The 24,419-nt window shown below is 39.1% G+C and overlaps 1 protein-coding gene across 1 annotated transcript in view; it reads right to left on the bottom strand.

Annotated features, from left to right (window-relative positions):
* Positions 1-11,962: 11,962 nt before the first annotated feature.
* Positions 11,963-24,419, bottom strand: part of LOC114649702 (prepronociceptin-like) — a 68,352-nt gene continuing 55,895 nt past the window's right edge. Inside the window, exon 3 of the mRNA XM_051924281.1 lies at positions 11,963-12,848. Within this exon, the coding sequence (XP_051780241.1) occupies positions 12,276-12,848 (573 nt within the window). The 3' untranslated portion in view covers positions 11,963-12,275. The remainder of the gene's footprint in view (positions 12,849-24,419) is intronic.

The raw sequence follows: 24,419 nt of genomic DNA, 5'->3' as shown, positions 1-24,419 counted from the left end.
GAAGTCTGGGAATCTCTGCTCAAGCTGCTGCCACCACGACCCGATCTTGGATAAGAGGATGGATGGATGCATGGTATGTGTGTGTGTATGTATGTATGTTCCAGCATCACTTCCAAATAGTTGGAAAAATTTTCATGAAACTTGGTACACATGTTTCTCATTGGTTGACTAAAAATATTGTAGGGTGAAATCAACCCTAACCCACCCCCTTCTGGGTAGCGTGGGGGGTAATCTTGCGGACTTGTATGCATGTTATCATCCAGTTGACTATCGGAACGACCACCAGAGGATGAACTGAATTTTATATTTTATGGATTTTATATACTTTATGTTTGAGCACCACCGCACCCCTATTGCTTTTGAAATTAAATAGAGTTGGATGATAACATACAGTTAGGTCCATAAATATTTGGACAGAGACAATTTTTTTCTACTTTTTGTTCTGTACATTACCACAATGAATTTTAAATGAAACAACTCAGATGCAGTTGAAGTGCAGACTTTCAGCTTTAATTCAGTGGGGTGAACAAAACGATTGCATAAAAATGTGAGGCAACTAAAGCATTTTTTTAATACATCCCTTCATTTCAGGGGCTCAAAAGTAATTGGACAATTGACTCAAAGGCTATTTCATGGGCAGGTGTGGGCAAGTCCGTTGTTATGTCATTATCAATTAAGCAGTTAAAAGGCCTGGAGTTGATTTGAGGTATGGTGCTTGCATGTGGAAGATTTTGCTGTGAACAGACAACATGCAGTCAAAGGAGCTCTCCATGCAGGTGAAAGAAGCCATCCTTAAGCTGCGAAAACAGAAAAAACCCATCCGAGAAATTGCTACAATATTATGAGTGGCAAAATCTACAGTTTGGTACATCCTGAGAAAGAAAGCAAGCACTGGTGAACTCAGCAAGGCAAAAAGACCTGGACATCCATGGAAGACAACAGTGGTGGATGATCGCAGAATCATTTCCATGGTGAAGAGAAACCCCTTCACAACAGCCAACCAAGTGAACAACACTCTCCAGGGGGTAGGCATATCGATATCCAAGTCTACCATAAAGAGAAGACTGCATGAAAGTAAATACAGAGGGTGCACTGCAAGGTGCAAGCCACTCATAAACCTCAAGAATAGAAAGGCTAGATTGGACTTTGCTAAAGAACATCTAAAAAAGCCAGCACAGTTCTGGAAAACCATTCTTTGAACAGATGAAACCAAGATTAACCTCTACCAGAATGATGGCAAGAAAAAAGTATGGAGAAGGTGTGGAACAGCTCATTATCCAAAGCATACCACATCATCTGTAAAACACGGTGGAGGCAGTGTGATGGCTTGGGCGTGCATGGCTGCCAGTGGCACTGGGACACTAGTGTTTATTGATGATGTGACACAGGACAGAAGCAGCCGAATGAATTCTGAGATGTTCAGAGACATACTGTCTGCTCAAATCCAGCTAAATGCAGTCAAATTGATTGGGCGGCGTTTCAAGATACACATGGACAATGACCCAAAACATACAGCCAAAGCAACCCAGGAGTTTATTAAAGCAAAGAAGTGGAAAATTCTTGAATGGCCAAGTCAGTCACATGATCTTAACCCAATTGAGGATGCATTTCACTTGTTGAAGACAAAACTTCGGACAGAAAGAACCACAAACCAACAGCAACTGAAAGCCGCTGCAGTAAAGGCCTGGCAGAGCATTAAAAAGGAGGAAACCCAGCATCTGGTGATGTCCATGAGTTCAAGACTTCAGGCTGTCATTGCCAGCAAAGGGTTTTCAACCAGGTATTAGAAATGAACATTTTATTTCCAGTTATTTAATTTGTCCAATTACGTTTGAGCCCCTGAAATGAAGGGATTGTGTTAAAAAAAACCTTCAGTTGCCTCACATTTTTATGCAATCATTTTGTTCACCCCACTGAATTAAAGCTGAAAGTCTGCCCTTCAACTGCATCTGAGTTGTTTCATTTAAAATTCATTGTGGTAATGTACAGAACCAAAATTAGAAAAAAGTTGTCTCTGTCCAAATATTTGTGGACCTAACAAGACCGCAAGACAAGCACGTTAGTGAGTCCTTCATTGTTTGTTAATTTGTTTTTATTTTTAACGTTGTGTTTTTTTTTTAAATATATTTTTCACAAACAATTAAAAAAAAACACTTTATTTTCCTCCCGGGCAATGCCGGGTATTTCAGCTATGTTAGCTAGTTATTTATACATACTGTATTAAAATAGCTAATTATACTGTTAATTTAATGGACTTAATGTCAAAAATGCACAAAATGCTTCAGACAGATTTCAGTGCCAAAAGTAAATATACTTCACATAATTTACACCACCTTTCCATCAACTTTCCTGTTTCACCTCTTGCCTGTGAGGCTCTCTTCTCTGGCATCAAGCAGCACACTGTAATACAGGTGTCCTAAGGTGAGCTCAGGGTGGCAAGAATCCTCCCGTACAGCACTTATTGTTTTCGGTTGCTCCCACGCTTTTTGCAAATGCAACTAAAGTCCTTTCCTTTTACTTCTGGAAAACTACAAGCAAAGACAAAACTGACCTAAAAAAAAGCAGCATAGCTTGTAACAGCATAACTAGACAGTGGTATAATATGTGTGTAAGTCTATTCGGGTTATGATGGTGGATAGATGTAGCAGCCTTTTGGGAATATTCCTCTACTGTACCAGAGTGCAAGTTTTACAGAGTAGTGTAGTGTAACAGCTATGCTTAGGCCATTATTCAGGACAGCGTGGTTATGATTGTGGATAGGTGGGCTATTTTACTAGCCCTTCGGGCATATACCATTATGTGGTTCGCCCTGAAACCAGCCTGCCAGATTCAATGGGTTAAAAAAAATGCATCTGCTAAGCATGTATGCAGTTTAAGAGCACTTTTTAAAACCCTGTATATAAGTTATGCAAGCATGCCATTGTTGCCTCTCACTGCTGATATCAGAAGCATAAGAATGTTAGCTCCAAAGTGACTGATTTTAGAAACTGGAAACAGAATTACAACTAAGTATACAGTATCTATACAGTATAACTGTACAAATGAGTTAACTGAAAAAGGAGACCAAAAATGCTTTGAGGCACTACTTAAACTTCAAGCAGTCATGTTGTCCTTTACGCCCACCTGTTTACACAACAACAGGTGTGAATTGCACACTCTAGTTCATTTTTTAATGGCACTAGCTGCATGTAATGGTATTACTTAAATATTTTAAATTAATTATTTTGTTTTCCTACTTACATGTATGCTTTGTGCCTTGGCCAAATTTCTTCCACATCTAGGTCAATTAGAAGTACGGGAGAATATTCCCAAGAGAAAGACTATAGTGAAAATTTTATCTTGGTGAAGTCTGAGGGAGCTACTGACAGAAACATACAGGGATATTACGATCAATGAAGCAGAGAAACTTTAATCTTAACAGTCCTGTGTGGGTTGAATCTTGATTAGGTGAGTAAATCTCATGAATCTTTCATTTGGATGTATGAACCTTGGCAAGACTACAGTTTTGTTTTTTCAGGAAAATAATTCTTTTTTCCAATCTCAGCATTTTCTTTAATTCATAGGATGCAAACATTATGACTGTGATTGCATTCTTCCAGTTCTGTAAATTTAGTACTCTGTGACATGACCCACCCTTCCAGCAAAGTGATCTGCTAATCATAGCTGACTGATTTGTTCAGCATTTTAGGGTCCAATCAAATCATTTTCTGTGGGGATTTAATTTCTTTTGTGTCACTGAGATCAGTTTTGTGCTCAAAATCTTGAAGCCCTAAGATCTCCATGTGGTGAGGAACTGGTATGCTACTCTTTCATGGCATCAAAATTAAGGATTCCAGTGAATAAATCAGTTTTCTAGGATTGGCAAATGTCCATCCTTCAGGAATTCTATACATCCTAACATTTGTTTTCTTGATGCATGTTTATTTTAAAGAGTTTTTTTTTGCCATGTTCTAAGGTTGTCAGTTTCCATTTGTTCCAGATTTCCACTGCTGGTTGTTTATAAATGCTTTATGTCTCAGAGTTGGGCACCAAACATATTTATTTTATTCTGTTTTATTCTGATTTTTTTCTAACATACAAATGTAGCACTTGCCTAAACATTTCATCTTTCATTTACCACTTAGCATCATTTAAAGTCTTATCATATCTGTCATATTTTAATGCATTTTTTTCATATCCCCCCCCTGCTTAATTATCAACTTCCTCGTCAGTAGTTTTTTCTTTATATTCTATTGGTCAGATAGCAATAATAAATAATAAAAATCCTCTGGTACTGTTTAGAACAGTGGCTAAATTAACAAATGGAAATTCAGATCAACATTGCAAAATACCAACAGATATTAGCAGTACAGACTTTATGAACTTCTTCAATGAGAAAATTAAAAATATAAGAACCCAGATCTCTGCATCACAGTACAAACCAAATACTAGCTTAGAAGACCCTGTCTCACATTGCATTCAGCACTTTAATAATTTTAATCCTGTAACTGAGCAGGAAGTCTTAACTTTAATTTCTAAAATGAATCCCACTACTTGTTCCCTAGATCCAGTGCCAACAAAACTAGTAAAAAGTGCAATGGATGTTCTTGCAGCGCCTATTCTAAACATTATCAATAGTTCATTATTGCATGGCACAGTACCTGATGCACTAAAAGTGTCAGTCATTAAACCATTACTTAAAAAGTCAGACCTAGACTCACACATACTAAATAATTATAGGCCTATTTCAAATTTACCGTTCCTCTCTAAAATACTAAAAAAAAGTAGTCAGCTTCAGTCACACCTTACGCATTACAATTTATTTGAGAAATTCCAATCTGGTTTTCGCACTGGTCATAATACAGAAACGGCACTAACACGGGTTGTAAATGACATTCTGATATCCTCTGATGAAGGAAACTCCACTGTAATTATGTTGTTGGACTTAAGTGCAGCATTTGACACCACTGACCATTCTATTTTACTACACAGGCTAGAAAATGATGTGGGGCTTACAGGCACCATGCTCACTTGGTTTAGTTCTTATTTATAAAATCGATTCCAATATGTACAGTACTCCATCATTATACACAGAAGTTCAATATGGTGTCCCGCAGGGCTCAGTACTGGGACCTTTACTGTTTTCACTTTACATGCTTCCACTGGGATCTCTCATTAGGAAACATAATGTTAATTTTCACTCGTATGCAGATGACACCAAGTTATACCTTTCATTTAAATCAAATGAAGTTTCTCAAATGTTGTCTTTAATTAGTTGTGTTAGTGAATTAAAGTCGTGGATGAATGAGAACTACTTGTCTTTAAACAAAGATAAAACAGAGATGTTAATTGTTGAGGGAATGACGCTGATCATAAGAATATTTTGTTATCATTTAACTCAGTTGGAATCCCCATTAATTATACTGAATCAGCCCGCTATCTAGGAGTTATCTTTGACTCTAGCATGTCATTTAAAGCGCATATTACAAAGTTGTCCAAATCATGTTTCTTCCATCTTAAAAATGTTAGGAAATTAAGGCACTTTCTAAATAAACAGGATTCTGAGAAAATAATTAATGCATTTATCTCTAGTAGGATTGACTACTGCAATGCAGTGTTCACTGGATGTTCAAACTGTTCTTTATACAGCCTCCAGTTAATCCAAAATGCGGCTGCAAGAATAATTACAAGAACAAGAAAATACGAACACATAACTCCAGTTCTTAAATCCTTACACTGGCTCCCCGTTAAGTTTACGGCAGATTTCAAAATCCTCCTTTTAACATATAAAGCATTAAATGGCCAAGGTCCGGCTTACTTGTCGGAACTTATCATGACTTACAAACCAGAGCGCACATTAAGATCTCAAGATGCCGGTCTGCTTATGATTCCAAGGATTAATAAAATAACAATGGGAGGTCAAGCTTTTAGTTACAGGGCCCCTAAACTGTGGAATGGTCTGCCTGCTACTATAAGTGATGCCCCTTCGGTCTCAGCTTTTAAATCCCGGCTGAAGACTCACTACTTCAGTTTAGCATATCCTGACTAGAGCTGCTGATTAACTGTACAGACTGCATCACTGTTGTTAGTCATTAGCACTAAAACATAAGTAACATGACAGTTATAATTGGATACTAACCCTCACCTGTTCTGTTTCTCTTCTCGGTACTCAAATGTGGCACTTGGTGCCACGGCTCACCTGTCAAGTTGTTTTGCCTGCCCAAGGTAAAGTCATCCCTGATGGAGGATCACAGGAATCATGGGAAGGACGGGTCCTTTCATTGGATTGGCTGGCCCAGCGCTGTTTCAGCCATGGAATGGCCAAATTGGGGAGGCAGCTTGATGGATGAGGTCTCCAGGACTCTAAATATATCCAAATCTTCTTATGTGATATCATTTACTGTTAAATTCTGCTCCGTACTTCTAAAATTTTTATTTTTATACTGTATTGAGGATTTGTTCTGTTCTGTGTATTGTATTGTATTGTATTGACCCCCTTCTTTTTGACACCCACTGCATGCCCAGCCTACCTGGAAAGGGGTCTCTCTTTGAACTGCCTTTCCCAAGGTTTGTCCCATTTTTCCCTACAAGGTTTTTTGGGAGTTTTTCCCTGACTTCTTAGAGAGTCAAGGCTGGGGGGCTGTCAAGAGGCAGGGCCTGTTAAAACCCATTGCAGCACTTCTTGTGTGATTTTGGGCTATACAAAAATAAATTGTATTGTATTGTATCGTCAGTGCTCTTTAGACATCCTGATGTCAGTTTCCTAATTTGTGTGTGTAGGTATAGGGGCTGTAGAATTATATGACAGATGAACCCCATTTATGTTTTGAATGAAAAGAGAATGGATTTCCATCCTAGTTTACCTCAGTCTCACTGCTGAGTGGGGAAGGAGCTTGAGTACTGTTAGATTTGGAGTACACCGGCCAGGTTGCTTCTGTAATTGCATCACCTGGCAGATTTATGTTTGTTTCTTATTGAATCTGTTGTAGCATTTAGTAAGCTGTATTTCATTACTCACTTTAGCTTTAATGGCTCTACTGGTGATTGTTGCTTTAGAGTCATATTGTACTATATGAAACTTCAATAGGAGTGTTAAAACACAGGATAGCCTAGATATTTGAAGAATGGCATAATTAAAGCACTTATGCTAGAAGAGAGATTGTTTTAGACTTTTCAGTGCCTGAGAAAAGAACAAACCAAAAATGAAGGCTTTAATGAGGGAAAATGAAAGTGGGATTAGATAGGTTTAGCTAATTAATGGGTCTCTCTATTAAATACTGGTAAATTAAAACATAAAACATCTTGTGATGTACAGGCATAATTCCACTTGTGTAAACATACATGCATACATCTAAACATATATTTACACATTTTCAAAGATGTTGGTGTTATTTATAGGTCATTAAGAACCTTGTTAGTAAGGTATGTTAATCTGCTAAAGATTAAATAGATAAATTTCCAGTTCATACAGATCTTTAAGATCACAACGTCTGGGCCAACAGTTTCCAGGAAAAAAGTCTATCTTACCAACAGTGGTTGTTGAGCCTGTCTTTGGGCATTTTGCAGATACAAGGTAATGTATGTAATTCTGGTGAAATTTACAATAGTATGTCCCCATCCTCTCTGGAGAAAATGACATCTTATTTATTAGTTATTTGTAATTCCAGGAGGGATAATGAGGTCACAATAGCAGTGGTCTTGTGAGCCACAATGAGCCACAGAGAAAATTGACCATGCAGTCCAAAGTTTCCTCATGGTTTTAATGGAAATTACATTTACAAGTCATGTGTTTTTTTAATAGCTCTAAATTTATTGAATACTTTTGTTTTCCAGAACTTTGCATCCCACCAGCAAACACAACAATTTCAGACCCCAAGACAGCATGGTCAAAAGTTAATATGTTATTTACTCTTATTCTTTGTTGCCACCTGAAAACTGTACTAATCCCTATTTGAAATCACTTCTCTGTGGAAAACTGAGAGAAAGATAAGAATAAAATGCATGTGTATTTTTCATTGTGCTTCATTGCTACTATTTATGTTTATAAATCTCTTAATGATTTATTAGCACACATTCTGAAAAAGTGTAATCAATTTTAAATTGAAATAAAATAACATTCTGAAATCTGTTTAATTCAATTTAGGGCTGCAAGGGTCTGGAGATATCCCAAACAGCATAAAGGCACAAGGCAAAAAAGCTATCCTGTACAGCAGGCATGTCAAACTCAGTACCATTGGTGGGCCACTTCGACTTCCATACGTGTGTCAGCGGGCCGCACTGTAACAAATACTATTATACAAAGTTACTGTAGCTTTCTTTCCAATACTGAAAACTTTAAAAAAATCTAACACTTAAAGTTTAAAGTTTAAAGAAAAGCAATTTATTTCCATACAATCTCTGTACAACAGCGTACAATTAGAGTCTTAGCCTCTTAGCTAGGTCCTTATATTATTATATTATATTCATTATATTATATTCATTGCTTACATAGGAGTCTTACAGTGTGAGATCTATTTCTTTTGTCCCGACACTTGGCATCTCTTGTTAGTAACCAGGTTGTCAATATCAGGCTTGAAATCTTGTGCAGCTGCAACTTTTATGAGGGATGAAAGATGCTCGACGGTAAGTCTTGAGTGATGTGGGGTTTTGGTAGCTTTCATTAACAAAAACAATTGCTTATATAGGTAAGTGCTTCCGAACATAGACAGTACTCTCGATGCCAACTTATGGATCTGCACATACGAGGGTGGCAGGTAGGCATACAAGCCTGGCACACCAACTTCGTTGTATTTTGCCTTCAGAATAGAATCTGACTTTAGTTCAAGCAATTGCATTTGGATATTCTCAGGTGCATTCTCAACGTTGTAAGAGTATGGTGACGTAAACATCGCGAAGTCCTGTTCGTGTGAACTGAAATTACAAAAACGTTCACTGAATTCATTGCTCAGTAATTCAAGTTGGAAAACAAATCCTCCAAAAATCAAATTTTACTTTACTAAGTTTACTTCAAAGTTTATATTGTAAAATAAGCCAATATGCAAAACCCCCCTGACCTACACTAATTTTACAAACTCAAAATCACAAAAATTTGTTAATAAACAACTCAAACAATTTCTCACGTCCACTTCAGATCTTCAGCTGTAGTCAGCGCTAACTGTTTGTTACAATACTAGCACAAAATTACATATAACTAGAGCAAAAAAACGTGAAAATATGCGAGCTATTACTACTTGTGATGGTCAGTTCTGCCCAGTGGCCAGTCTCAGCAGCCTGCCAGGGGTGGCTCTAGGCTCGTGGCAGCCCTTTGCAAAGAAAGACTCGGTGGCCCCTTTGCCTGCCAATGTCAATATGGTATATTATGCACGGCGGATGGTCAAATCCGTTGCAGACACTGCATAGCCGCCTCATGCTCATGACACGCTTTTATATGCGCGTGTCCGTAACTTGAAAACCAAGTGGCGGCCCATGATATTCTCATTACGGCACAACGTTATAATATTACATATAGCTCACTGCTCCGACTCGAGCGACATTAGTAAATACAGAGTACTAATTAACAAGAAACACAATGTTTTTCAGCCACATTGCCATTAGCTGTGTCATTGTTTTCTCTTTCTGTTTTATATTCAATATATATTGGCATAGTGGCCCTGTGCAGGTGCACAGTTTGCACATGCCTTAAGGCCGCCCCTGCTGCCAGGCTGCTGTAGCCTAGCACTTCAGTTGCGACGTCGCAGCTCATTAACTTTGGACAAGGATTGTGGCTATACTAGCAGATGACATTTCCGGTACCGTAATACCATGGGAAAACGCGCTTTTGTCAGAAAGCAGAAGTAAGAAAAGTCAATAAGTAATGCGGAAGATGCAGAATGATTCAATCACAAACGATAGTAATCATTTTGTACAAGTTTAGTACTAACTAGGATCTGTCATGCGGGCCGCACAGATTTCTGTCACGGGCCGCATGCAGCCCAGGGGCCACGTGTTTGACATGCCTGCTGTACAAGGCACCAGTCTAAGATACTGTAAATCCCCAATGGTGACTTTTAAATATGCTAATTTTGTTTCACTGAAAGCTATGCATGATTGTCATATCACAAGTCTACTTTTGGGGTGGTGCAGGGGGTAGCGCTGCTGCCTCGCAGTTAGGAGACCTGGGTTTGCTTCCCGGGTCCTCCCTGTGTGGAGTTTGCATGTTCTCCCCATGTCTGTGTGGTTTTCCTCCGGGTACTACGGTTTTCTCCCACAGTCCAAAGACATGTAGGTTAGGTGCATTGGTGATTCTAAATTGTCCCTAGTGTGTGTTTGTGTGTGTGTGTGTGCCCTGCGGTGGGCTAGCTCCCTGCCTGGGGTTTGTTTCCTGCCTTGCTCCCTGTGTTGGCTGGGATTGGCTCCAGCTGACCCCCGTGACCCTGTAGTTAGGATATAGCGAGTTGGATAATGGATGGATGGATGGATTTTTTACCTTCTTATAAGGCATATACTAGACAATTGGAGGGAACGGTTTTCATTTCACTCCAGTGGCATATATGCTCCTCAAGAAGGAGTCCCTTGTCACAGGTACAGAATATTAATTAAAAACTAGTTTGTTAAAATGTTACTTTTACTTTAAATACTATACCTCCAAAATCAAAATGGAAATTTAACAAAGTTATACACAAGCTAATGGAAAATTACAATTACACTTTTTGTAAACATTGTCAGGATATTTTTTTAATTTCCAGATCAATATTTTTAATTAACCATGACTCTGTATGACAGATGGTGCTTTCAGGTTTCTGTCATGAAATATAATTACACATAATTTTCAATGTGTGTCAATTTCACTATGTAACAGAAAGAATTCCACTGGATTCATTTTATTTAAAGTTACATCTCTAAAATTCTTCTTCCTTCTTTTCATAGTTGTGAGACTCAGTTTCCTTAGCTTGTCACAGATGCCTGTCAGAGCATGCATTTAAATCCTTGTTTGCTGTTCCCTAACGTTGGTTTGTTACTTTTTTATTCAAACTGCAGACAGCAGATAAATAGCACAATTGTAAACAATGTTTGTGTATTACAAATTCCTTCACTCGTATTACATGTTTTACAATAGACAGTAGTTGAACAATTTCTTAAATGTATTTAACTTTCTGTGGACTTTGGCATTGGGAGATAAAAATGTTCGACATAACAGACAACCACATTTATTTGAGAGTTTCTCCCTATATGTGAATGTGTCTTCTGTTGCATAAAAAAGACTCTTTAACCCAGTTACACATCTAATCATTTAAAATTCTTCAGACAAAACAGGAAGTTGTTGTATTCATCTGTCAAAAATAAAAATGTTTTTCTTTGTTTCTAAAAGGATGCAAAATCTGTTGTAAAAAATAACTGTGATTTTGATTATATTAATAAAAATGAGGTTTAAAAAGAAATATTGTATAGTACACTTATATGAAATTTTAATTGTTAAGCAAAAAAAAAAATTCTGGCTACAGGTATTCCTATCATTAAGCAGTAATAAAGCATAGAAATGATGAGTTAGCTAAACATTTAGTGGTACCTAATTCAGCTTTGAATAAGCCTAGATATTAATTGCAAATGCCAACTGAGAAATAGATACTTTATTATGCATGGAAAAGGCACTATATACATAAAATGATGATGATGATGATTATTATTATGTATGTTTTTTCCAAATGTAATTGTATTTTTGCATTGACCACTAGATGGGAGTACAGTCTCATACATTGGAAGTCACAGCACACCATGTGAGGATTATTTTACTGTAACAAAATGGAAGTTCTTCAACTCGATGTCTAGCCATCCTTAAATCTGACTTATTAATAAAACAAAACATTGCACAAATGCAAACATTTTAAAGCAAATATGAGAAATTTAAGACTTCAAAAGGTGAGAAAAAAAGAAAATATTCTTTGCTTTACCATATATATGCATATTTTATTAAAAATGGTAAGAACATAGATATCATTTTCAAAAAGTCATGTCATGTATATTTGGAAATTAAATGTAAGAACGGTACATTTAATAAGAGGATAAAAAATGTGAAATATAGTAATTCAAATGAACTTTGCATTTCACAGTTTTTATAATGCAATCTGTTCTAAAATCATTCTGTCAGTTTTATTAACATTCTACTGAAATGTTTATTTTGTAAAATTTTATCAACACACGTGCATACATTCACACAATAATACATTCATACACATGTAATTTGGATACTGTATTTACAAAATAGACATTCCACAGATCATGAATAATTTTATTTATATTTTTGCAGTCATTAATGAGTCTTATATATCATTCTGTACAGTAATGTCAGTAGAAAGACTATCATACTCACTAGAACGAGTTGACATTCCTAAATACTGCTTCAGAAACTCACTAAAACGTTTTTGATTGTTCCACTTGCGTGCAGATTTGCGAACACCTATAAATCCTCCATAACGTTTATACAAAGATTTTCCTGGGTATAGAAGTTTCTTGTAACCATACTTTCCCTTAAGAAACCCTCCAAATCGTTTGGAAAGATTGTGGTTCCCCAAAAAGATTTCATAGTTTTCACCATTTGAATTGCTGCTTTCTTGAACATCTTGTTCTTCCAGGTAATCCATTGGAGTCTGAGACATTTTCTGATCTTCCTCTCGAATACTTCCTCCAGAGGCTTTCACTACATCAGTAAGATGCTTCAGCAGTGCAGTGTAAATGGTGCCATCTTTCCAGTCCTTAGGCAATGTGACCTCCTCACTTTCCAATCTCAACAAGCCACCATCTTGATCTTGTGTCAAACTGTTGACTATTGCTTTATCACAGGCATCCCAGATAAGTGCAGTGGCGACCCTCCTCTCACACTCATCAATACAGACCTAAAAATGTAATCAAATATTAGCTTTAACAATTTGAAAGATGTATACAATATATTGTACATTTCACTTGATATCATCATTCAAAGGAATCTAGATGTTTTTTAAGTTGAAGTAAGAATAAATAATAGCAATTTCAACTTCCAAAACAGACAATTGACAGCCTTCAACCAGAAAATAGCTTGAGAAAATCTCAATAATTTTTTTGACTTATAATTTAAGTGCTGCATAGAGATATATACAATCACCTTCTCTGAGGCATTATATGAATACTCAAACACCCCTAAGAGTTATTCTCTATGTGAGTGCTGTTTTCTGGCCCTGGTCGGTTCAGGGTATTCTACAGCTTGTGGTGGGTCGCTGGAATCCTTACCTGGCCAAGACGCCCAGAGTGTGGATGGACCGGGGAAGAGAGTATTTGTGGGACAGTGTCTCCCCCGGGCCGATAGAGGGCAGCCCCCTTGGTCTGCAATTGGGACACGGGTTATGAACATGGAAGCTCAAACCTGTTGTGGCCACGGGGCGCATGGACCTTTCCAGGGCCTTATTTGGTCACGCTTCCGGTAGTGTGGCCAGAAGAAGCTCGTTAGACACCTGGAATCCATCCAGGTGCCCTATAAAAAGGAGCCACCTCATTCCATAAGTTGGCCAGAGTTGGGAGGAGAGGACAAAGCCTGAGGAGGAATGTTGGGGTTGAAGGACTGGCGGCAAGAAGGGACTGAATGGTATTGGTATGTTGTGTGGACTGGTATTTTTGGCACGCCAAAGTTGTAAATAAACGTGTATACTGTGGCAAAACCTGTCTCCTTCCTGTCTGTGTCCGGGTTAGGGTGGCATATGCCCCCTAGTGGCTCACAAGCTAAATGTTACATTTTCTTCCAAAACAAAACACAGGGAAAACTTAAAGTGATTTTCCTCTCACTTTTCTGAAATAAGCATTGATTTGTAAATTAGACATAAATTATTGTCTACTTCGATTTGGGTTATGCAGATTCCAGGTTAATTAATCTGCTGTCAATATCTTATATAAGATATCAAAGAGGATCTATGGTAAAGTGCATTGGGGGTCTGTGGCGGTATGAGTTTTCAGTTTTAATAAAGAATTTTAATTTTCTTTCTTAGTATAGAAATTCCATTTACATTTTTCAGTCATTTATTTTTGTAAAAGTCCTTGTTCCCTAAGTTGCAAATTATCACTGCTTTCTCCAAAACATTGCTGATATTTAAATTTACACTTACTTCATGATCACCCTTCACCTTGCTCATACAACTTCTAATAACAAAGGTCTCACTCGCTGCCTTTCATGCCACTACTTCTACATCTACGTCTACTGCCTCTTCTCCTCCAGCCATCACCTTGAAGATAATTGCATTAATCTTGAGGTCTTTCAATTTGGCTTGGACCTGATATCAGCTCATACTGTAAAATACCAATCTGATGAGGCCCCTTGAATTAAATCTCTTATTAAAAAATATTTATTACATCTGGTTTGCCTCTAGTTCATGAGCACATGTACAACAAAAGTGCTGCTTGTTAAACAGACAGCACTCCAAGCACAAGGTGCTTTATTTTTGGTGGTTTGAACAAAGAGGTCTTCTCCCCAGACTGGAAAAACCAAGTAGTTATTCAGCAGACTATGGGATTTTTTTATATGTAACTTTGCCTTTTCAGGATCTTGACTCCTTGTTTACCCATGAGACTTTCAAGGTAAAAGTGGACATTTATGCAATGTATTAATATGGGAATAATCTGTTGAGACAGATATACAGTATACTTGAGGAAATGTACTTGTTACTTAAAAAGTCAAACTTTTAAATATGCATCAGTTTTTTTTTCTAAGTGAATGCTATGTAGCCCAGCTGAATATTAGGGTTGTCAATGTATAAAATTAATAGAACTCTGTCCCTTTAAGTTTATCTAATCTGTAAAATTTGCTAGCCATGCACTTAATCAATGTGCAGGCTTGGTCAGTAAGCTACAGTAAATGCAGTTAGTAGCTGAAGATGCACTGCTTCAGTCTAGCATACAGTTATTAGAACACTTGATTAGACTGTTCATATTGTAGTTATGTGTGTGAATTATTTGTTCAAAAACAGAAGCTTGTCCCTCAGTATCAACTGTTATTGACCATCTTTTAATCCTTCCTTCTTCTTAATGTCCTGCTATGGCATTTGCATCACTACTACTTTAGAACATTAGAACAATCTAGATGAGAACAGGTCTTATATGCCTCATAAAGCAGTTTTTTCCTTTGCGGCTTCTTTTTTAAATCTTTATTACAGTAATCCACTGTAGAGTTTGTAGACTTTCTTATTTTATTTCATTAATTTAAAATAGTTTAAGATATTATATTCCCCTAGGGAAAGGCAGCAGTTAGCCTAGGTTATCAAATTTGTGAGTTTAACTTGTGTAACAAGGCACTATATAGGTGCCTGACCCGACACAGAAGGACACAGAGGCACGTATAAAACCAACAAGACTTTATTGTTCTTCACCCGTGGGCACACGTCTTTCCCGTGACCCACAGGCAATACACAGTCCCACAAAGCACAAGTCCAACACAGCAACAATCCAACAAATCTTTCTCCTCTCTCACCACTCCTCCTCAAGCTTAGTCCTCCTCCTCCCAACCCTGGCTCCCTGAGTGGTGGTGGCTGGCCCTTTTTATAGCCCACCTGGTCTTAATTGCACTTCCGGGTGGGGCTGAAGATTCGTCCAGCCGGGCTGCTGACTCCATGCAGCTCCCCCTAGCGGCCATCCAAGCCCCCAACCAGGCTGTGGAGGACTCCATCTCCCATGGAGCCATGCGACAGGTTGGGGGATTACCGTCTGCCAAGGAGGCTACCACCAAGTGTCCCGGGGGAGGTATTGAGCTGCCTATGGTTACTCCCCCAGAACAGATGCAGCAGGGGCGTCCCTGCCGGGCATGGGACCCGGCTGTCCGCCACACTTGTTGTCATTTATTAAACACTCCAGAGATTTATTGTATCCAGGAATCCTGTCAACTGGAGTTTAGTTTCCTTTCATCTACTGTTAATTGGTCAGTTCTTATGTTAATATTGTTTCTATATTTTTCTTATGTTTGTATTTTTATATTAAAGTATATATTATTATGTTTAACCATTGAGTTGTTGTAAAGTTGAGTAACTTTAGAACATTAGAACAATCTAGATAAGAACAAGCCAATCAGCCCAACAAAGCTTACCAGTCCTATCCACTTAATTCTTCTAAAAAAACATCAAGTCTAGTTTTGAAACTCGCTAAAGTCTTATTCCAAGTGTCTATGGTTCTAAGTGTAAAGAAACACTTCTTAATGTTTGTATGAAATTTATCCTTAACAATTTTTGAACTGTGTCTGCGAGTTCTTGATGAACTCATTTTAAAATACAAGTCTTGATGCACTGTACTAATTTCCTTCAGAATTTTAAACACTTCAATCATGTCACCTCTTAATCTTCTTTTGCTTAAGATGAAAAGGCTCAACTCTTTTAATCTTTCTTCATAAATCATCCTCTCTAGCCCTGGAAACAGCCTAGTCACTCTTCTCTGGAGCATTTCTCGCACTGCAATGTCCTTTTTGTAGCTTGGAGGCCAAAACTTCATACAATACTCCAGATGAGGCCTCACCAGTGCATGATAAAGCTTGAGAATAACCTTCCTGGACTTGTACTCCACACATTACGCTATATAATCTAACATTCTGTTTGCCTTCTTAATGGATTCCAAATTATCAGCCAATCCACCTATCTTGGTATCATCTGCACACTTAAGTTTCTATCTGAATCATTTATATATATTAAAAATAGCACTGGGCCTAGCACTGATCCCTGTGGAACACCACTCTTAAAATTAGCCAGTTCTGATAAGGTTCCTCACACCACCACCCTCTGCTTCCTGTGTTTGAGGTAATTCTGCGCCCATCTAAAAACATCACACTGAACTCCCACTTCTTTTAGTTTGACGCCCAAACCTCTCATGTGGTACCTTAAGAAATACTTTCTCGAAATCAAGATAAGTAAGATAATATGCCTCACTTTGATCATATCCTTTTGTTGCTTCCTCATACAGTTCCAGCAAGTTAGTAAAATACAACCTCCCTCTTCTGAACCCTTGCTGACTATTCAGAAAAACACTTGCCATGCACTGCTCAATCTTATCCTTAATAATTCCATCCATTAATTTTCCTATGATCCATGTTAAGCTTCCTGGCCTATAGTTGCTTGGATCTGCCAGGTCGCCCTTTTTATATAATGAGATAATATTTGCCATTTTTCCATTCCTTTGGAGTATCCCCAGTGTGCAGTGACTTCCTAAAAATATGTGACAAGGGTTTAAGGCTAGCCTCCTTGAGAACTCGAGGGCAAAATATTATCTCGTCCTGGTGATTTTTTTGACTTCAGTATATTTAATCTGAGCAGTACTAAATCCCTCAGTACCTCTTTACTAGTCCCATTTACCAGTGGGAGGTTATCCACTTCCTCACTTGTGGAGACCTCAGAAAAATGCAAGTTTAGAGTGTCCACTATTTCACTGTCTGTATCTTTTAATTCCCCTTTACTATTTCTGATGCACTTTACCTCCTCCTTGACTGTTCTTTTACTACAAGAATACTGAAAGAATCTCTTAGGATCATCTTTCCCCTTATCTGCTATAGTCCTCACCAACAGTCTTTTAGCTTCCTTAATATCTTTCTTAATGGTTGCCCTCATGTTTTCATACGCCCTATGATTCACTTTGGAGTTATTTGTCTCACATGCCTTATAAAGCTGGTTTTACATTTGCAGCTTCATTTTTAACTCTTTATTAACCCACTGTGGAGTATTTTAAAATTTCCTATTAATTCCAAATTTAGGTATGTACTGTATCTGTCCTGATTTACATGTAAAACATTTTTAAACCTGTTCCACTGTTCCTCTACTATCTCCACACTTAAAAGCTTATTCCAGTCTATCCTACAAAGTTAAACGTAACAATCTTAGTCTTTGCATCTCAAAGTCAAAGTCAAAGAAAACGTTTTTGTCATCTCAACCATATACAAGTATACAGATAGACGAAATTGCGAAGCTCAGGGTCCACAGTGTAACAACATGAAGTGCAAATAAAAAAATTAAAATTAAATTAAAATTAGAATTATAATAAAAAATTAAAAATTAAAATTAAGATTTAAAATTGAAATTAAAACACAAACAAGACAAGACATTGTGCAAAAACAAGACAAAGAAGTAGCAGCAATATTGACGTGTAGTAAGCAATATGAACATTGATGCAATGTATGGTATTATGCAAACTAGATACATAAATATAGTCAATAAATCCATCCATCCATCCATTTTCCAACCCGCTGAATCCGAACACAGGGTCACGGGGGTCTGCTGGAGCCAATCCCAGCCAACACAGGGCACAAGGCAGGAAACAATCCTGGGCAGGGTGCCAACCCACCGCAGGACACACACAAACACACCCACACACCAAGCACACACTAGGGCCAATTTAGAATCGCCAATCCACCTAACCTGCATGTCTTTGGACTGTGGGAGGAAACCGGAGCGCCCGGAGGAAACCCACGCAGACACGGGGAGAACATGCAAACTCCACGCAGGGAGGACCCGGGAATCGAACCCAGGTCCCCAGATCTCCCAACTACGAGGCAGCAGCGCTACCCACTGCGCCACTGTGCCGCCTAGTCAATAAATATGTAATATAATAAATAAATAATAGATATATATAATACAGAAATTATTAGTGTATGATAATATTTGTTTAAGACAAGTGTAAACAATGACAGGTCAGAATGTTTCACAGCAGAAGGATATCGAAGAAAGTCAAAGAATGTCAATGTGCAGAAGTGCAATGTGCAGAATACTTAAAGGTCAGTATGAGATTTTCAGTTCTTTTCTACATGCACACTAGTCTTTGCAGGAAAGTAGCTTGCATGTATAAAAGTTCTGTTTTTAGAGGTGGTTGAGGCAGTGTGGAAGATCCCAGGGGGCAGCATGGTGTTAAGGAGTCTGACAGCTTGGGCATAAAAACTATCCTGCAGCCTGGCAGATCTGGCTCTGATGCTGCAGTATTTTCTCTTGGATGGCAGAAGTGTGAAAAGTCCATGTGAGGGGTGCAAGGGGTCCTGCACAATGCTGCAGGCCTTGCGTACACTGCATTTGTAAAATATGTCCTGTAGTGAAGGGAGAGGCACCCCAATAATGTTCTCTGCTGTCTTCACTATCCTTTGCAGGCGCTTGCAGTCAGATATGTTGCAGTTGCCATACCAGACAGTGATGCAGTTGGTCAGAACACTCTCAATGGTGCCTCTGTAGAACATGGTGCGGATGGAAGGGGGAAGACTTGCTCACTTCAGCTGCCTCGGGAAGTGTAGTCTCTGCTGGGCTTTCTTGATTAGTGATGAGGTATTAAGCGTGCACAATTATTTGCACACAGAGGAACTTGGTACTCCTAACAGTCTCCACATCTAAACTGTTGATGCTGAGTGGGATGTGGGCAGGATGTGATTTTCTGAAGTCTACAATCTCTTTGTCTTGTCAACATTGAGAGATAGATTGTTGTCTTCACACCACCTCATCTCTGTATACTGTTTCATAATCCCTGCTTATCAGTCCCAGACCCGTCGTATCATCCGCAAACTTGATGATGTGGTTGGTGTTGTGAGTGGCTGTGCAGTCGTGAGTCAGCATGGTGTAGAGCAGTTGATAAGCATGCAGCCCTGCAGCACTCCAGTGTTCAGTTTGATGATACTTGAAGCGTTGCAGCCCATCCGAACTGACTGTGGCATCTCTGTCAAGAAGTCCAGGATCCAATTACAGAGGGTAATGTTCAGGCCCAACCTACTCAGTTTTACAACCAGCTTTTGAGGGATCATGGTGTTGAAGGTGAAGCTAAAGTCTATGAATAGCATCCTGACATACAGTATGTGTCTTTTTTTTCCAGATGTGCCAGGGAGAGGTGAAGGGCAGAGCATACGGCATCCTCAGTTGACCTGTTTGAGTGGTATGCAAACTGAAGAGGGTCAAGGGAGGCAGGGAGATTCGTCTTTATGTGTAACATGACTCACCTTTCGAAGCACTTCATGATGATTGGCATGAGTGCAACTGGTCGGTAGTCATTCAAGCAGTCATCCTCTAAGCATTTGGAGATGTACCCAGTCACAGAGTCTGTGTACTCCTGCAGATTGATGGAGTCACCATTCACAGCAGCCTCCCTGAAAATTTCCCAGTCTGTCATTTTGAAGCAGTTTTGGAGAGCCTAAACAGCACCATCCTGCCACACTCTGATGTTCTTGCAGGCTGGTTTAGTGCGCTTCAGCAGGGACTTGTATGCAGGAACTATAAACACACTGATATGGTCTGAGTAGCCGAGGTGGGGGCAGGGTAAGGACCTTGTAGGCATCAGCAGCGCCTGTGTAAACATTGTCCAGACAGCTTCCCCCTCTAGTAGCAAAGTTCACATTCTGGAAGAATTCTGGGAGAACTGACTTCAAGTTGGCATGATTGAAGTCTCCAGCAATAAAGAAAAATGCCTCAGATGCATTGTTTTCAGTTTCCTGATGGTCTCATAGAGTTCTGCTAGCGTCTGGTTAGCATTTGCACTAGGCAACCACTAGCACGCAGATGTACTCCCTCGGCAGGTAGAAAGGCCGGCACCTTACCGGTAAAACCTCTATCAGCAGGGAACAGTTCCGCGTGACTGCAGCAGTGTTCGTACACCATTCTCAGTTCACATAAACACACAGTCCAAGTGGGTCTTACAGGACAAAGAGGCGTCTCTGTCCGCTCGGAAGATGGTCAGTCCATCTAGCTGGATGGATGTGTCTGTAATGTTTTCCTGGAGTCATGTTTCAGTGAAAATAAAGATGCAACAGTCTCTCATTGCCCACTGCTTGGCCCACTGCAGCTTTATGTAATCCAGCTTGTTATCTAGCGATCGGACGTTCTGGCGCTGCTGAAGTGTTTGTTAATCCTCTGCGCGTAGGCTTGCTTAGCTCTCCTCATAGCGCGTGACAGGTTGGCTCTGCACTCTTACAAAGCACTGAGAACTGTATTAAATTATGGTTACTTGACCCTAATGGCTCAATCACCTCCACACCTTCAATTCTATCTTGATTATTACAAAATACTAAATCCAGTCCAGCTTCTCCCCATGTTTTTGCTTGAACATACTGTGTTAAAAAACAGTCATTGATTACTTCTAAAAACTCCTGGGGCCTCATGTATAAGCTGTGCGTATGCGTAGAATTCACACTAAAACATGGTGTAAGGACAAAAGCGGAAATGTGCGAACGCACAAAAAAATCCAGATGCATAAATCTGTGCATACGCCAACTTCCACATTCTTCTGCTACATAAATACTGGTCAGCATGAAAAATAACACTCATATACATGCTTGTCGCTCCACCCCGACTCCTCCCAGAATTATGCCTCTTTGAATATGCAAATCAATATAAATAGCCCCTTATGTTTTGCATTCTGTGAAAAGACAATGGCAAAAGCATGGGGAAAAAATAAGAATTTCAGCAAATACCAAGTAGAGGCAAGGAAAAGTACTATTTGTTGACTTAAGCAGTGATATAAACAACAAAAGGAAGTTGATCAAGTGACAGAGTGGCTCGAAAGTTCAAGTTCAGAACGTTGCACAGTGCCCAAAATAAATAAGAAATGGTCAGATATGTCGTGAAAAGGTGATTCGTAGCCCACAGTCTGAGTGTCATATGGAAGCGTATTAGGGTACAGGGAAAAGAAAAAAACTGGGACACAGTGAAAAAAAGGTAAAGATTTTAATCATGCAGTTTATTTTGTCATTAAAGTAGAACATCATAAACTTCATCTTAAAATCCATCCATCCATCCATCCATTTTCCAACCCACTGAATCCAAACACAGGGTCACGGGGGTCTGCTGGAGCCAATCCCAGCCAACACAGGGCACAAGGCAGAAAACAAACCCCGGGCAGGGCACCAGCCCACCACAGGGCACAAACACAACAAGGACAATTTAGAATCGCCAATGCACCTAACCTGCATGTCTTTGGACTGTGGGAGGAAACCAGAGCACCCGGAGGAAACCCACGCAGACACGGGGAGAACATGCAAACTCCACGCAGGGAGGACCCGGGAAGTGAACCCTGGTCTCCTAACTGCGAGGCAGCAGCGCTACCCCCTGCACCACCCCATCTTAAAATTGTTTAATTTAATAGTTTCTCAAATGCCATTGTAGCTAAAGTAGCATGTTAAATGCTTTGTATTCTATGTACTCTTACCTGTGTGAATCAGTACGTGCTTCTTAAGTGGGCTTTCTCTTACGCTGACAGGACACAGAATACATTTACATTCATGATGTTACAGCTCTCTGAACAATTTAAATACTAAGATGTATACTTGGTATCATTTTCATGATGATAGAAATTAAAGCAATGTATAAAACATTGAGGGACGTTGGCGCAGTGGTATTGACGAGCTGGCACCCCTTCCAGAGATTGTTCCTGCCTCCTGCAAGATGCTTGCTGCCCCGTGCACAACCCTCAATAAAATAATTTATTGTAGCAGTACTGTCTCTTTCAAACATACTAACCCCCAATTCCTGTCCTTCCTTTACTTTCTCCAAATAACCAATCGCCAAACAATCAGCTCTTTAATAAATGTCAAGCCATCTGTAAGTTTAGAACGCTGATTCTTCAAAACATTTAAGGAAGATTGAAATATCTTCATAGTATATGTTTAATTATTCCATCCATCTTTAATTCCTGTTCAGCTTCTTCTTTGCTTGAAAAAATATAATATTGATCTTGAACTTCCACTTTCAGTTTGGCGGGATACAAGAGGCTGTATTTGATATCGGCTTCCTGTAGCAACTTTTTAATGTCAAAGTAGGCTGCACATTTTGCAGCTGTTGATGGTGAGAAGTTGGGGAAAATACGAATAAGATTATTTTCAAATATAATCTCTTGCTTGTGTCTGAGAAGTGCCATCACATCAAGCTTACATCGTAGTCGCTCGAAGCGGACAATAAAAGACCTAGGTTTAAAGGTACTAGACCTTTATGTGCGATAAGCAGCTGCTATCTCAATGTCGAGTTTAAAATCATCTCCAATTATTTTCGACAGTAATTCTACTGCAAATTTCATTGGGCTTGAGCTTTCTCGTTTCTCAGGTATACCCTCAATTCTTATATTATTTCTTCTGTACCCATCTTCCAGGGCAGCAAGTCTGTCTCCAAGTTTTTTGCATTCGGAATTCGCAGCTGTGGCTTTTTCATCGGCATTAGACGCCAATTGTTCCGCTGTTTCAACTCAAGCTGTGAATGCCTGCTTAACGTCATCCAGCTGATCTGTAACGTCTTTAATCTGGTCGGTAACCATTTTCAGTTTGAATCTATTTTCTGCGACGTGTTCCTCTAATTTCTCCAACATGCCTTTAAAGTTCACGTCAAAACGTTTAAATAGACGCGTTTCCCGGTCTTTGTTATCCTTCTTAAGCTCAATGTTAGACTTCATAAGCTCATTCTTGTTATCCTTCTTAAGCTCATTTATGGCCGTAGCCATGGCGGCAGCCAGTGTAGCAATCATCTCTTTCAGTTCGGACAGTTCGCTTCGGATTTCGTGCTCTGTGAGTGGAAATGCAGCTCCTGTTATAGCAGGTGCTGCAGGCTCGCGATGAGTAGATGAGAGCACATCCTGCAGGGCCTTTTCTAGTCTCGAGTGATCCTTAGAAATCGGCGATCCAGCGCGACCTGTATCACCTGTATCACTTGCACCTTCGCTCCCGTTTTCACTCTCGACTGGAGACGATACAATGGAGCGGGGTCCCAGGAGATCTGCGCCTTCGTCTGCCTGTTCAGGTCAGTTTCCGAGAGGCCATACCTTGCACTCGGGCCGGATGTCTGTCCAGACTTTGAAGCAGCTTTAAGTTTCTCTAAGTTTCTTTAAGTTGCTCATGCTTGTATATTGTAGTGGAAGTTCCTTGGTCGGGTTAAATACAGGATACCTTTAAATAATGTGAAATACGTGGGAAATTAAAGCCGCTGCAAGAGGAGCTCTGCTTCAGATGTCCATCTCCTATAACGGACGAGACCAACTCAAGCAAAGAAGAAGCTGAACAGGAATTAAAGAAGCTGTTTCCGACACTCATTTGAAAGTTAATAAGGAGCCGTATTCTATCAAGGCATGGGAAGGACCTATCATCTGCTCTCTGGATCCATATTTAAAGAGACTGGTATTATGATTATACATCCTTTTCTTTATCTGGACATTATATGTTTATGTCTTAATTAGAGTTATAGACGGAAGTGTGGAAGTAATTAAAGTAGGATTTTTTTTTTTTTTTTTTTTTACTACCTTAAAGTAGACTGTTTAACATCATACACTTGGTTTATTGCTATTTATACTATTACATTATACTATAACAGTAGTAATTACCATGTTTATCCTAGACTACTTTTTAAAATCATTCCCAGGGATCATTCTTTTTTTATCTTAATATCTTAAAATTGCTGAAGATTATTTTAAGCTTAAAGATTGTTAATGATTATACAGTATTTTCGGCAGATAGTATTGAGAATTCAGCTGCA

The sequence above is a fragment of the Erpetoichthys calabaricus genome, chromosome 3, assembly GCF_900747795.2.
Source record: "Erpetoichthys calabaricus chromosome 3, fErpCal1.3, whole genome shotgun sequence".
In the NCBI taxonomy this organism is placed as follows: domain Eukaryota; kingdom Metazoa; phylum Chordata; class Cladistia; order Polypteriformes; family Polypteridae; genus Erpetoichthys; species Erpetoichthys calabaricus.
The sequence above is the reverse complement of the archived record's forward strand: the minus strand, read 5'-3'. Positions and strand labels throughout refer to the sequence as shown.